The sequence below is a fragment of the Telopea speciosissima genome, chromosome 3, assembly GCF_018873765.1.
Source record: "Telopea speciosissima isolate NSW1024214 ecotype Mountain lineage chromosome 3, Tspe_v1, whole genome shotgun sequence".
In the NCBI taxonomy this organism is placed as follows: domain Eukaryota; kingdom Viridiplantae; phylum Streptophyta; class Magnoliopsida; order Proteales; family Proteaceae; genus Telopea; species Telopea speciosissima.
In genome coordinates this window covers 37200597-37216230 of record NC_057918.1, presented here as the reverse complement: position 1 = coordinate 37216230, position 15634 = coordinate 37200597, and the positions used below count along the sequence as shown (strand labels likewise).

Below are 15634 nucleotides of genomic sequence, written 5' to 3'. Positions count from 1 at the left end.
AATATATAGAATATTGGATTTACATATTGACAGAGATTGATGGTGAGGCTTCCATTCTGAGATAAAATCCATATCACATGTGATAGTAGTTGCCAGAATTAGAAGATTGAGTTGTACATGAACCGAAGGAGAGAATCATATCGTCAATACACCCCCTCAAGGTGAAGAATTGGTTAACCGAATTTTCAGCTTGTCTCGCAGGAATTCAAAACGAGCAATAGCAAGGGCTTTAGTAAATGTGTCGGCCAACTGATCATGGGTGGAGATAAACTGAACTTGGAGTTGCTTCTGGGCCACACGATCACGGACAAAATGAAAATCAACCTCTACGTGTTTGGTGCATGCATGAAACACCGGGTTGGCGGAGAGATAAGTTGCGCCAATATTGTCACACCACAATACAAGAGGACCATGAAGAGGAAAACCCAGTTCCAAAGATAGAGATTCTAGCCAAATTAGTTCGGCAGATGCATCAGCCAAGGCCTTGTATTCGGCCTCTGTCGAGGAACGGGCAACTCTGTGTTGTTTCCATGACGTCCAGGTGACCAAGTTTGGCCCAAGAAAAATTGTAAAACCACCCGTGGATTTACGATCACTGCCATTCCCTGCCCAGTCCGCATCGGAGAAGGTTTGTAAACAACGAGAAGGTGACCGCTCTAGTAGAATACCATGGGTGTGAGTGCTTTTAAGATAGCGCAAAATTCTTTTCACAAGCTGCCAATGATTTTTGGTGGGTGCATGCATGTATTGGCAAGCACGGTTTACTGCAAATGCCACGTCCGGACAAGTGAGGGTGACATATTGTAGCGCCCCAACAACAGATTGATACTCCATCAGGTTATCGTGTAGAGCACCCCTGAGTCCGAGTCCTTGATTGTAGACATAGGCGTTTTTACTAGTTTACAATCAACCATACTAGTACGTCGTAGGAGATCTAAAATGTAACGGGACTAAGATAAAAGAAGTCCATGGGCATGTGGTTTAGCCTCAATCCCCAAGAAAAAATGTAGAGGACCCAAATCTTTAATAGAAAACTCACCTGGCATTTTCTTAAGTTGAATGGGAACTGCAGAGGCTCTGATACCATGTTAATGTGATATTATTCCCTTAGATTTTGATTCCTCAATAGAGGAATATATATACAATTTACAAGAGATTGGAATATATAGGGAAATAAATAAATAAAGAATTCATAAAATATTGGATTTACATATTGACAGAGATTGACGGTGAGACTTCCATTCTGAGACAAAATCCATATCACATGTGATAGCAGTTGGCAAAATTAAAAGATTGAGTTGTACATGGAGAAGAGAATCATATCATCAATAAAAGATAGAACAAAAGCCCTACTTTTGTAGACCTAGATATTTTGCAATCCAAGGAAAATGGTTTCGTCTATCCACAAGTGTATGTCGCAAGTTCTCAAACCCAACACTGATGTTCCCAGTTTCATCACCAAAGAGAGAAGAGAACCATGGAGATCACCGATGAAAATGGTAAATGCAGTTGGATGGGGAAGATAAATTTGTGGGTCCCACTACTTTATAACATTTTAAAAATTAACAAAAGGCTAGTGGGAGGGAAAATTATCACTTTTAGTTCTCTGCCTGCCCAAGGAACTGGAGGGGATAAAGATCTGGGAGGGAGGAGAAGGTTGGGATCTTTATCCCCTCCAGTTCCCTACCCATCCCAATTCACCAGTGCCTCTAACAAGGGGGCGCAATGACCTCCCTACCCCTGCCTGAACACTCTGCTCGGGTGGGGTCCACCCCTTATTAGAGGTACCAGGGAATTGGGCTGGGCAAGGAACTAGAGGAGATAATTTTCCGAGAAGGTTGTCGATTACAACATGGACATGTGTCAGCTTGCCACTATATGTGGAGAGTATGTACTCATACTCTCCCCAAATCAAATGAAGCTTAAGTTTTAACTTAAGATATTGATAAAGATGATATTATGAATTGTTCTCAATCAATAACATATATATATGGAAGTATATTTTAAATATTTTCTCCTTAAATATGATAAATGTTTGTGATATAATATGATTGTGTAAGTTCTACTTGCTGACCTTTTAAGCTCACAAATGTTGAATGATTCATTTCAGATCAAGGAGCTAAGGATAAGGGATAGAGTGTTGCAGAACCCGAGAGAACTTGATTGACTTGGCTCAAAACTGTTGGAAGTTTCTTTTGTTGAATTTTGAAGGTTGAATTTTTATGTAAAGTTTTCATCAATGAACAATGGTGGCCTAGAGACATCATATCCTTCTAGATGGTTTGATGAAGATGATGATGTCATGGATCTTAAACTCTTAGAATGAGATACAAATGGTCTCAAATTTCAGCTCCCTCTTTGATACTAATTATGAAATAACCTAGAGGGAGTGAATAGTTTTTTTTTGGGTGAATGGTAAATAGGTTATTACTAGTGGATTTTGTGCCTTTTTCAATTAATTACTCAAGTGGGTGAATTTCTTATATGATGCAAAAATTCAATGATAAATAATTCACAAAAATCACACAAATAATAGAGATACAAGATTTATAGTGGTTTGACTCCAAAAGTCTATATTTGTCACACCCCCATCCCTCAACTATGGGAAATGTGGTGGGAATACCCCTGTATTCCACACCGAGTAATAGGATCAACATACTTTGCTATGACATGTACACTACCTGGCTTCTTATTCAATGAATAAGAAAAAATCAGAGATGAAGCAGAAGAATATATACACATAATGATCACAATAGATTAGGAGTTCTAAGTGATATCTTATAAGTAAAATAATCAGTTTGACTCAAAGATCTCAATTCACTAGTGTAACACCAGTACTAATCTCCATATGAGAGTAAGAGAAGAAAGTCAAGTATTATGTCATTATTATATTCATCCTCGAATCCACAAGTACGAAATATCCAAACCAAGTTCAAGCCCCAAGCTCAAACTAATAACCCTCATGGATGTACTCATCGCAAGATAATCTGATGTCGGCTCCGACTCTGGCTGAGCACCCCAAGCCTCAAAGTCCTCGCCCAAGGGTTACGTCGAATCTCCCCCAACTATGTTCGCTGCTCCTGTATCCACATCTAAAAACAAGGTTCCCGAGGAATGAGCTTGTCACACACCCATCCCTCACCAGGGAAAAATATGATGGGAATACCTCTGTATTCCAAACCACATAACAGGATCAACATTCTTTGGTGTGACATGTACACTACCCGGCTTCTCATTCAGTGAATAAGAAGAAATCAAAATTTTTGCGGAAGAATATATATACATAATGATCACAATAGATTAGGAATTCTAAGTGATACCTTATAAGTAAAATAACCAGTCTAACACAAATATAACAATTCACGGTGTATACCATTACTAATCACCATAAGAGTAAGAGAAGAAAGTCAAGTATAATGTCATTACATCCATCCTTGAATCCACAAATACGAGATATCCAAACCAAGTTTTAGTCCCAGGCTCAAACTAATAACCCTCATGGGTGCACTCATAGCAAAGATAGTCCGACGTCGGCTCCGACTCTGGCTGAGCGCTCCAAGCCTCAAAGTCCTCACCCAAGGGTAACGTCGAATCTCCCCCAACAGTGTCCACTGCCCCTGTATCTACATCTAAAAGCAAGGTTCCTGAGGGATGAGCTTACAAAGCCCAACAAGCGATCAAACCATCCATAATATATTTCAATAGATATACCACCAATGCATGCTAAAGTATGCTCATCACATATGATGCATGAATGCTCTTACCCAATACTCCACCTAGCATTAAGATTCTAAGTCAGGTCAAGTACTACAATAACACAGGCAACATCGTCGGCAAATAGTAGCATAAACGGATGGCAATAAATGGTGCCATAAATGGATGATAATAACAATACCATAAACGGATGACAATAACAGTGCCATAAATGGATGAAAATAATGGTGCCATAGAAACGGATGGCATTCCAACCATGTCAACCCCATGTTACCAAGAAAACCCGCGAGACCGAACCCACTAACCGAGTTGTCCGCGAGCCCTCAATATAAACCCCGTCCTGGCATCACCAAAATATGGTGATGACTTCATTGTGGGTTATCCAAAATACGGTCAAGACCCATGGGTTTGCCCGACAACTACACCCCTGTCGAAAGGGTCGTAGTACTAGGTACATCCCTTTCTAGCCAACAGACAACTATTGAATGCAATATTTATAATTACAATCCCACACTGTGCGAGTGTAGTCTGGAGATCGAATCCATAGTGCCTAATCCGAAGGTCACTATTCTCTCACCTCTCCAGCTTACACCCACAGCAAATAACAATACGATGGGTATGATACCAAAATAATGGTCAACTGATCACCACCCGAATCAGTTCCATAAATCCATCATAATAAAAAATTATATATAAAGCATCCTACAATCTACATATCTCCTCTTCAACATAATCAATATGCACAGTTCATCATGTTCCCATATAAATAAAGTCTGATTTCATTAATTAAACATAATATAGATGAAGCAGTCATGCATATCATACACATAGCCAATCAGTATGCACAACTAGCTGGATGCCTAATGAGAAATACTCCGTAAAATAGTTCAAGTGTTCGATCCACTCACCGAGTTCCACGCGTAGAAGATAAGGGCTCCCGTGCAATGTACGTCCCTCCCACATGCGTTCGTTAGCCTAATATGTCATAATAGGAGTGTGCAACAAGTGAGAGGTGACCCAATGAAGTCCAAAAGCTAGAACCACCAAAACAAGGTAGTTTGACCTTGGCAGACGATGCCCTATATAACTTGGCGGATTATGCATTGTTCGCCAGAGTCCGAGAGAGCTGTATTCAGCTCGGATGGCATCCAAACTGGGGCCAAAGGCCAAGGGTTCTTTGGGGACAGCATGGGGGGGTGTCAAGAGTCCCTAATGGAGCCATTAGGTCAGTGGATGTGACCCCAATTAGTACCCAATGGGCTGGAGCTTGACTCAAGCACCCAACATCCATGGAAATGGTGTTCCAATTGGGGTTGCCAAGCTATCTAAGCTAACAGCTAAAGAATTGGTCCCTTCTTGGGCATTAATTGGTTCAATCAAGCTATAATCAGTAGGCTAGGTCCTTAGAAATGAAAAGCCCCTTAGTTGGAGCATGGATTGGACATCAATACATGAACTCCAAATAGATTAGTATAGAAACTAGGTGGAAGTGATGACTTACAATGAGTTCCAGCCAAGAGTAGTAAGAGGAGTTCCTAAGCTGAGCTTGGGCTCCAAGACAACCTCTCCATGGACTCCTACTCCATTGGTGAGTGAGGAGCTGATTGGGGAAGAGATGTTAGCTTAAGGCTAGCTCAAATGGAGGTGGATACCTCCTTCTTTCTCTCCTTCTTCTCCTTTCTACCTCCTTCTCCCACCTTGGCTTGCTCTCCACGTTTTTAGCTCTCTCAAGGATTGTGAGATGAGATAAATGAGGAGGAATAGGGTTTGGTTGGGTTATGTAAGTGGTATAGGTCTTATTTGGCTTGGGTATGGGTTTAAGGTCCAAAAATGGGTTTACTTTAAGGTGCAGTCCAAATGGTCCATAGGTTCATGGCTTGTAACCCATAAAGAGTCCCTTGGGTCCCAAATACCTTGAATTAAACCTTGGCTCAGCCTTGGGTCAAGGCAAGGTCGAACCAAGCTACCCTTGGCCTCACAGAGACAAATCTGACATCTAGTAGATCATGGGCTGGTGGCTGATGCATGATCCGCCAGTTTCCTGCTTCATGATCCACCAGTCCCAGATTGGCAGTTCAGGGGCCCCCAAGATGCTAAGAACCCTCTGGGTGGATCCCAACCAATGAGGGGGTTTTAATGGGAACCAATGGAGGAGTTTGGTACATCATTTCTCCCAGGGGTATAATTGGAATTAAATAATGTGAATTGTACATACCATCATCCCTCTAAAGGGGGTGGTCCCGGGGGAAGGTTGACATCTGCTGAATCATTGATGAACCTTCCTCGATCCCTATCAAGAAACCTCTCCTCAACAGGCTCACCATTCGACATATTGAAGATCTTAAAGGTTGGTTTCATGGTGATATTCTAGAGGTCCCCAACATAATAGAGCTCCGCCCCTACACAGGTTTAAATTAATAACGATTTGGTTATAGATGTAACATTCTTCCCACCTTATTAGAAATTTTGCCCTCAAAATTTGACGTACCTGATAGTCCAAACAGTTTCGGATGCTTCGCCCTCAGCTCGCTCTCGAGCTCCCAGGATGCCTCCTGATTGGCGTGGTTACTTCAACGAACCCGAACATATGGGATAGAGTGGTTCCGAAGGTTATACTCCTTCCACTCCAGAATTTCCACAGGCCACTCGTCATATGTTAAATCTTTATTTACTGCCAGTAACTCCTGGGATAGAACATGAGTTGGGTCTGGGACATATTTCTTCAGCATGGACATGTGGAACACATCGTGAACCCCTGCCAAGGTAGGAGGAAGGGCCAATCTATATGGCACCTCCCCAACATGAGCTAAGATCTCATACGGCCCGATGTATCTCAGACTCAGCTTCCCTTCCTTCCCAAATCTCATCACCCCTTTGGTGACTGAAACCCGGAGGAACGCTTTCTCCCCCACCTCAAATTTGAGGTCCTTCTGTCTGACATCGGCATAACTCTTCTATCTTGCATGAGCGGTCTTCTGCCGCTCCTGAATCATATCTACCACCTCACACGTCTCCTGAATCAAGTCCGGTCCTAAGATGCATTGTTCGCCAACCTCATCCCAATACATCGACGTCTGACATTTCCTCCCATACTGGGCCTCAAAAGGTGCCATGCCAATGGATGCCCGATAGCTATTGTTGTAAGAAAATTTGACGAGGGCAATGTACTCATCCCAACTACCCTTCATGTCTATAGCACAAGACCTAAGCATGTCCTCTAATGTCAGGATGGTACGCTCCGACTATCCGTCGATCTGAGGATGAAAAGTCGTGCTGAAGTTTAGTAATGAGCCCATGGCTTTCTGAAAACCACTCCAAAACCTTGAAGTAAACCTTGGGCCTCGATCTAAAACAATGCTAACCGACACACCATGTAAGCGAACCACATTATTGATGTAAAGCTTGGCCAGTCGGTCCATGCTATATGTCATCTTCATAAGAATGAAGTGTGTTGCCTTGGTCAACCGGTCCACAATGACCCAAATGGAGTCTACCCCTCTAGACGTGTGAGGTAAACCAGTGTCAAAATTGATGGTGATGTTATCCAATTTCCAATCCGGGATAGGCATCAACTGTAGTAGCTCATGAGGCCCCTCTCGGCCTTTACCTGCTGACAGGTTAAGCATTGAGAGACATAAGCTGCTACATCTATCTTCATACCATACCACCAATATCTCTGCTTCAAATCCTTGTACATCTTGGTGCTACCTGGATGTACGAAGTATGGTGAATGGTGAGCCTCGCTCAACACTTCTTTCTTTAATTCGGCATCATTAGGTATACAAACCCTTCCCCGAAATCTAAGTATGCCATCCTCAGACACGGTGAAGTCTGTATCGGAGTCGTGTCCACCTAGAGCTTTCTTTATCAACTCTTAAAATTCTGGGTCATTGGGTTGAGCCTCCTTGACCCTTTTGAGCAAGGATGATTGCATGGTGAGAGCTGCTAAGGACACTATGGCCTCATCAATCATACCCTGCTCAAGTAAGGTGGCTACTGATATTGACTCTCCTTCTACCAGCACCTCCAGCTCCATTTTGCGAGCTTCTGCCTGGGTGATAGTGAATTATGCAGTCGTAGTCCTTTATCAGTTCCAGTTATCACCTCTGCCTCATGTTTAGCTCCTTCTATGTAAAGAAGTACTTCAAGCTCTTGTAATCACTGTAAATCTCGCTCCTCTCACCATACAAGTAGTGGCGCCAAATCTTCAATGCAAAAACGACCGCCGCTGACTCAAGGTCATGAGTGGGGTAGTTCTTCTCATAATCCTTCAACTGTCTCGAAGCATAGGCCACCACCTTCCCATTTTGCATAAATGCGCATCCCAATCCTAATCCTAAAGCATCACTATAGACAGTTATCCCACCTGTGCCATTTGGTAATGTCAAGACCGGTGCAGTACTCAACTTCCCCTTCAATTCCTGGCTTCTCACAATCATCAGACCAAACAAATTTCACCCCCTTTCGGGTTAATTTGGTCATGGGGGCAGATATACGTGAGAAGTTCTCAATGAAATTCCCATAGTAACCGACCAATCCTAAAAAGCTACGGATCTCCCCCGCATTCTTTGGTGCTTCCCACTCCATAACAGCCTTTACCTTCCCTAGATCAACCTTGATCCCTTCAGCTGAAACCACCTGACCTAGGAAGGCCACTTGTGAGAGCCAAAACTCGCACTTGCTATACTTTACATACAACTTCTTCTCCCTTAGCCGCTTCAATACCATCCTCAGATGTACCGCATGTTCCTCCTCCAATTTTGAGTAAATCAGGATGTCATCAATAAATACAATCACACTTGTCTAGCACATCTTGAAATACCCGGTTCATCAATTCCATGAATGCCGCTGGGGCATTAGTCAATCCAAACGACATCACCAAGAATTCGTAATGGCCATAGCATGATCGGAACGCTGTCTTTCTAATGTCACTCTCTTTAATCTTCAGTTGCTGATACCCAGACCTCAAGTCTATCTTAGAGAACACCCTAGCCCCTTGTAGCTGATCAAACAAATCATCGATCCTAGGTAGAGGATACTTGTTCTTGATTGTGAGCTTGTTGAGCTCACTATAGTCGATGCACATCCTCATGCTCCCATCCTTCTTCTTGACAAAGAGGACCGGTGCTCCCCATGGGGACACACTAGGATGGATAAAACCCTTCTTCAACAAATCTTGCAATTGCTCTTGCAACTCCCTCAATTTGGTTGGAGCCATCCTGTAAGGGGCTTTGGATACCAGTGCTGCCCCAGGTAGTAAATCAATGGCAAACTCAGTCTCCCTGTCAGGGAGTAATTCGGTCAAGTCACCTAGAAATGCATCCAAAAATTCCTTCACAATCTCCAACTCTCCTAATGGTTTCATCTTGGCTTCCTTGTCAATTACTGAAGCTAGGTAGCATTTACACCCTTGATCCATAAGCTTCTTGGCTTGGAGAGCCAAAATCACAAGCTTCTTGGATCGCTTCTTCTTGTCCCCCTGGAATACAAATTCTTCTCTGTCAGTGGGTTTGAAAGCAATTTGTTGCTCTGCATAGGCCAGATTCCCCCTATAGGTGGCTAACCAGTCAATACCCAGGATCGCATCAAAATACCTCATGTCTAACTCCATAAGATGTGCAATCATATCACGACCATAGATCCATACGAGGCAAGGCTCATAAATTGGGTCTAAGCCAACCACACCTCCCATAGGCATACTAACTGCTAATCCTTGCGCTAAGCTCTTCGGACTAATACCCAACCTCTTGGCGAAAGAAGAGGACATAAAAGAATGCGACAGCCACGAGTCAAAGAGAACGTAAGCGGGGATGGAAGCAATAGAAACGGTACCTGTTACAGTTATACCATACAACCATGTATGCATGAAATGACATGATGCAACACGATAGCTTCACATAAAGAGTAGAGTAATACCTGTCAACACTCCAGGTGTTGCCTCTACTTTGGCATCAGTCAAAACATAGGCTTGGGCTGGGATCCTACTCCCCTGGGTTGGTACGGGGGCTTTGCTGACCGATTTGGAATGAGACATCTACGAAGTTGAGGGCTGAGCTACAGGCCGCGGTGCCCAAGGCTTGGGCTGAGGACAAGCCCTGGAGATATGCACGTGCTTATTACAATTGTAACAGTGCACTGCACCTCCAGTAGGTAAGGATGAAGCTGCAGGCTGAGTAGGTTGTGCGGGCTGAGTTGCTTCCATACACTTAAAAAAAGTGGGGGTATAGCTTGAGTACTGTGCCCGAGGAAACTTGCTCGGTTCACGGCTAAATGATATTGTGGCCACCCTCTTGCCCTGATCGGATTGAGCAAAGTATGAACCCCTTTGCTTGTCTTCAATAGTCTTAGCTACCTTGACCATCTTAGTATAGTTCTGGGGCCCATAAGACGATAAAATCGAGTAAATCCCTGGCCTTAAGCCCTTCTCAATTCTCTTCTCTTTCTCAATATCCGTCCTCAGGTGGGGAGGTGCAAAGTGAAATAGTTCCTCGAATTTTTGTTGGTATTTGAGGACAGACTTGGCCCCTTGCGAAACATCAGTGAATTTTGTCGCCGTACTCTCTCGAAAGCTCTTTGGAAAGTAATTCTCAAAGAATGCCTCTTTGAACTATTCCCACATGAGGTTAGGATGAGCAACAAGTAGGTTAGGCTCTGTAGATCTCCACCTATCATCCGTTTCACCTTTCAATATATAGTCGGCACACCGAATCTTGCAATCTTTGGTGCAATCAATCATGGTGAAGGTCTTCTCCATCTCTCGAATCCACACCACTGGGTGCAATGGTTCTTTGTTAAGACCATTAAATTCCATAGGCCTCATCTTTTGGAACCTCTCCATGATCTTGGTAATTTTGGCTTGCGAAATGGGTTGCTGGAAGTACCAGCCATGTCTCGGTCATAGCACCAACCAGGTGTAGGTGCCCTAGGACCACGTCAACGTCACCCATGCCATGACTATCCCCCTAGAAGGAAGGAAAAGAAACCACAACCATTAGCCTTGCAATTAAACATATTATGTAAATTAATATAGATGCAAAAATTTCGTACAAATATATACGCGAAGTCATGCTTGGAGGGTCTATAGAGTGTGCTCAGCGTGCACGCCCAACGGGGTAGTTAAATACATCAAAACAGGCCCAGATTGTACCTGGCGGATGATGTGTCTGGCAGATCATGCATCATCCGCCAATTCAAGCGGCTCTTGTAGACAGGAGCTGGCCCAGTTTTTTCCAAGCGGACGATGTCAGGCGGATCATGTGAATAGTTGTGGCGAACGATTGGTTTTTAAAAACAGAGCTGCGACTCTTCGGCTCTCATTTCTTTTTCTCCATCAACCAGGGTAGAGCAAGGGCTACCAAGAGAGGTCCTTTCCCCCTCCAAGATTCACCCCTAAGGTCCCAAACATCGCGCCTTCATCGTCCCCACATCACTCGAGGTATGTCTTCCCTTCTCCAAACCCTCTTTTCTCTCTTTCTCCTTCTCCATCTATCCATGCCTAGGGTTTAGGGCTTTCTTTGAAGTCTCTTATTCCCTTTTTGCTGGATTGACCATAACCTTGTATGATCAAACCCCAAATGCATCTATTTTTGGTACAAATGGTCGTGATGGTTGTTGATTCCATGTTTTGACATGGTCTCAGTAGCCCTAAATTGGGATTTTTTATGGGTTTTTACCTAACAACGGAATTTTACAGCATGGGTTAGGGCAAAATCTCTGATATGGTGATTGTTTGAAATTAGCACATTGAGCACACACCACAACATGCATTCGTTTGCATATGTCCATGGATTTACCTCTTATTGTGCACCGGAATCAAAGTTGTTGCTTGTTTGGTATGGTTGAATGTGTCCAAGTAGGGTTTCTCTCATATGTAGGGTCCCTTCCACGCTGTTCTAATTATTGATACTGGATCTAGGGTTTTTTTTTTATTTTTTTTAAAATCTTCGCGTCATTGCTCGACCTATCTCGGTTGTTTATTCTCTTATTTGTCATGCATTTCACACACCATGTGTTTGTGTTTTGGCGTCAATGGATATCATTTTATTGTTATCCTAACCGAGGCACCCTTGGCCATGTTCCCTCTTCCCGTGTAGGTATCCCATGGCATTTGATGAGCATTTGTTCCGCGATCCGGCCTATGCGGAGTTGTGGGGTGACCTACAACATGCCTCTGTTCTACCCGAGAGACGGGTCATGATCGGGGACTTCTGCTCCTTCCGTGTGGCGGAGAGGTTTGCCCACCTAGGGTGGTTGAACATACTTGAACCGGAGAACGACTATTACCCTCTACTAGTCCGGTACTTTTATGACAACCTCGAGTTGGAGGACATTGGCGCTGCGGGACACCGACTCACCACCTGAGTCACCTGAGTAGATATTGCCATTACTACAGCTGAGCTGGGCGAGCTATTGGGTGTGTCTATGGCCGGTTCTTGAAAATACGGACCCCCGGGGAGTGATTACACATCCTTCCTCACTGATGATGAGTACACTGCCATGGTCAAGGTCCTACGTCCTGAGGGAATCACCACTCATCTCCTTATCAAGGATTATTTCCCTTCCCTTCGCATCCTCATGCGTCTGGCGCAACTTGTCTTCCTCCCTTCGGGCAGTCACAAGGATCTGGTAAGAATTTTCCTTTCATTTATATTTATTTAATTGCTTTGTTCTGTTTATATATATATATATAGTTATACTTTGTTCTGTTTCAATTTGTTAAATTTCTCCCTAACTCTAGACTCCTATTTCTTGACAGGTATCCAATATGCAGAGCTACTGTGCTTACTATCTGTAAAAGGGGATACCACTATGCCTCCCTAATGTGATCATCATGACTATGGGACATCGTGGCGAGTACCCCCTCAATGGTAACTTGCCCTATGCTAAGCTGATCACTCGCATCCTCCATCGGTTTAATGCTCCCTTGAGTAATGATTGGCTAGCCAAGGGTGTCACCCCTGTCAGCAGAACCACTCTATCGAAGATGAAGATGATGATGCAGGATGGGAGCTTAGAGTTATCTCTGGAGAGGCCATTAGGGGGTGGTGATGGTGATGATAGTTCTGATAGTTCTGACGGAGGTGGTGATGGTGGTGCAGTGGCTCCTCCAGTTGTTAGTGAGGCCAGAGTTACCCGAGCTTCGGCACGCGCTGCATCACGGGGTTGTGGTTGGAGAGGTGGTGCCACTGCATGTCGAGGTGCATCTGCTGCAGAGATGTTGGGGCTTCTAGTTCTCAGGTCCCTGAGGGACAACCTCCACCAGGGGAAGAGAGAGACGTGGCGAATGCACTGTGCTAGGGGTACCTGATGTTGAGGTTTGCATCCATGGAGTAGGCGTTGCAGCAGAGGCTTTTTGCCATAGAGAAGAAGTTTGAGGCCCAGTATAATGACATAGTGGCCCTAGTGAATGCGGGGTTCGATGACACTGATCAGAGGTTGGCTGACATCGAGTCTTGCTTGATGATGGACAGAGTTGCCACTAAGAAGACAGGGCCGGCCTCGGCACGGGACAAGGTAAAGGGGAAAGCAGCAGATCAGTCTTAGGATCTGTTTATTGTCTATGTTACTGTGCTTTTTAGTTTTATTCCTGCTTAGTATCTATTGTTCTAGGAGTTAGAGAGAGTGAACGGGGACATTGTACTTTTCTCTTTTCTTTCTTTTTATTTTGACTATCCCTTGAGTTATGTCAGCCTTGGATGGCCTGTCTATATGTAATTAAGCTTTACCTAGTGGCATTTCTATTTTCAAGCATCAACATGTATCTACCTTAGTCTTCTTAATTGTACTTGCTAAGATTTTTATCATTCGACCCCTAGCACAGAGTGGATTAAGATAGGACAGATCTGGTTATGTACATGACAGGGCAAAGAGTCGCTCTGATACTATACTGTCACACCCCCATCCCTCAGTAGGGGAAAATATAACGGGAATACCCCTGTATTCCAAACCAAATAACATGATCGACATTCTTTGCTGTGACATGTACACTACCCAGCTTCTCATTCAGTGAATAAGAAGAAATCAGAATTTTGGCGAAAGAATATATATATATATATATATATATATATATATATATATATATATATATATATATATATATAATGATCACAATTGATTAGGAATTCTAAGTGATACCCTTATAAGTAAAATAACCATTCTAACACAACTATGACAATTCACGGTGTACACCAGTACTAATCACCATAAGAGTAAGAGAGGAAAGTCAAGTATAATGTTATTACTACATCCATCCTCGAATCCACAAGAACGAGATATCCAAACCAAGTTCGAGTCCCAGGCTCAAACTAATAACCCTTATAGGTGCACTCAGTAAAAATAGTCCGACGTCGGCTCTGACTCTGGCTGAGTGCCCCAAGCCTCAAAGTCCTTGCCCAAGGGTAACGTCAAATCTCCCCCAACAGTGTTTGCTGCCCCTATATCCACATCTAAAAATAAGGTTCCCGAGGGATGAGCTTACAAAGCCCAGCGAGCGATCAAACCATCCACAATATATTTCAATAGATACACCACCAATGCATGCTAAAGTATGCTCATCACATCTGATGCATGAATGCCCTTACTCAATTCCCCACCTAGCAATAAGATTCTAAGTCAGGTCAAGTATTACAATAACACAAGCAGCATCGTCGGTAAATGGTACCATAAACGGATGGCAATAAATGGTGCCATTAACGGATGACAATAATGGTGCCATAAACGGATGACAATAACGGTGCCATAGAAACGGATGGTATTCCGACCATGTCAACCCCATGTTACCAAGGAAGCCCACGGGATCGGACCCACTCATCGAGTTGCCTGCGTCACGGAAATACGATCGGGACCCATGGGTTTGCCTGACACCTACACCCATGTCAGAAGGATCGTAGTACTAGGTACATCCCTTCCTCGCCAACAGATAACTATTGAATGCAATAATTATAATTACAATCCCACACTGTGCGAGTGTAGTCTGGAGATCAAGTCCCTAGTGCCTAATCCAGAGGTCACTATTCTCTCGCCTCTCCAGCTTACACCCACAACAAATAACAATACGGCAGGTGTGATACCGAAATAACGGTCGGTCGGTCACCACCCAAATCAATTCCATAAATCCATCATAATAATGAATTATATGTAAAGCATCATACAATCTACATATCTCCTCCTCAACATAATCAATATGCACAGCTCATCATGTTCCCATATATATAAAGTCCGATTCCATTAATTAAACATAATATAGATGAAGCAGTCATGCATATCATACACACAGTCAATCAACATGCACAACTAGCCAAATGCCTAGTGAGAAACACTCCGTAAAATAGTTCAAGTGTTCTGATGAATGCATTTATGTGTGAAATCTTAGGGCATAAAGCATACATTTTACCACATTGGACAGAGTTACTCGGTGCTTTCTTGTGACTTTCAGGGTTTAGGTGAATTATTATGAAAATGGAGGAGATGATGCTAAGGAGATGTTTATAAGCTTTCGAGAGTGTTAATGTATGGATGCATAGCCCATCGAGTCAGTTTCGCAACGGTTCAAACGACACTTGATTCCGAGTTGAAACGAAGAAGTTATGGCCGTTTCCGTAACGACGCCCGAAAATGGTCTACAGGGGTTTATTTATAATTATTGACAGTCGGACGGGGACAAAGTGAAGCGGAAGTTCGGATTCCAGTGGCCTTAACACAATTATCAGAAGTTACTTTACTGTACCCGAAAGATTCCATTTGGAAGGCTCTGGACAGTCCAACTTCAACTTGAGATATCTTGGGCTCCCCAACTCCGAATTGGACGAAATTTGGGTCTATTTTGGGTGATTTTTTGCAAGGAACACAATGGTGAGGCCTATATAAGCACCCCATGCTCCGATTTTTCAGAAGGATAGAATGGGTATTTTATTTATTCTTG

The 15634-nt window shown here is 43.4% G+C and overlaps 1 protein-coding gene across 1 annotated transcript; it reads right to left on the bottom strand.

Moving 5' to 3' along the window:
* Window positions 1-8061: 8061 nt before the first annotated feature.
* On the bottom strand, window positions 8062-8442 carry LOC122655135 (uncharacterized mitochondrial protein AtMg00860-like). Its single transcript, XM_043849363.1, has one exon. It carries the CDS (start codon window positions 8440-8442, stop codon window positions 8062-8064), a length of 381 nt encoding a protein of 126 aa, XP_043705298.1.
* Between the last annotated feature and the right edge of the window lie 7192 nt (window positions 8443-15634).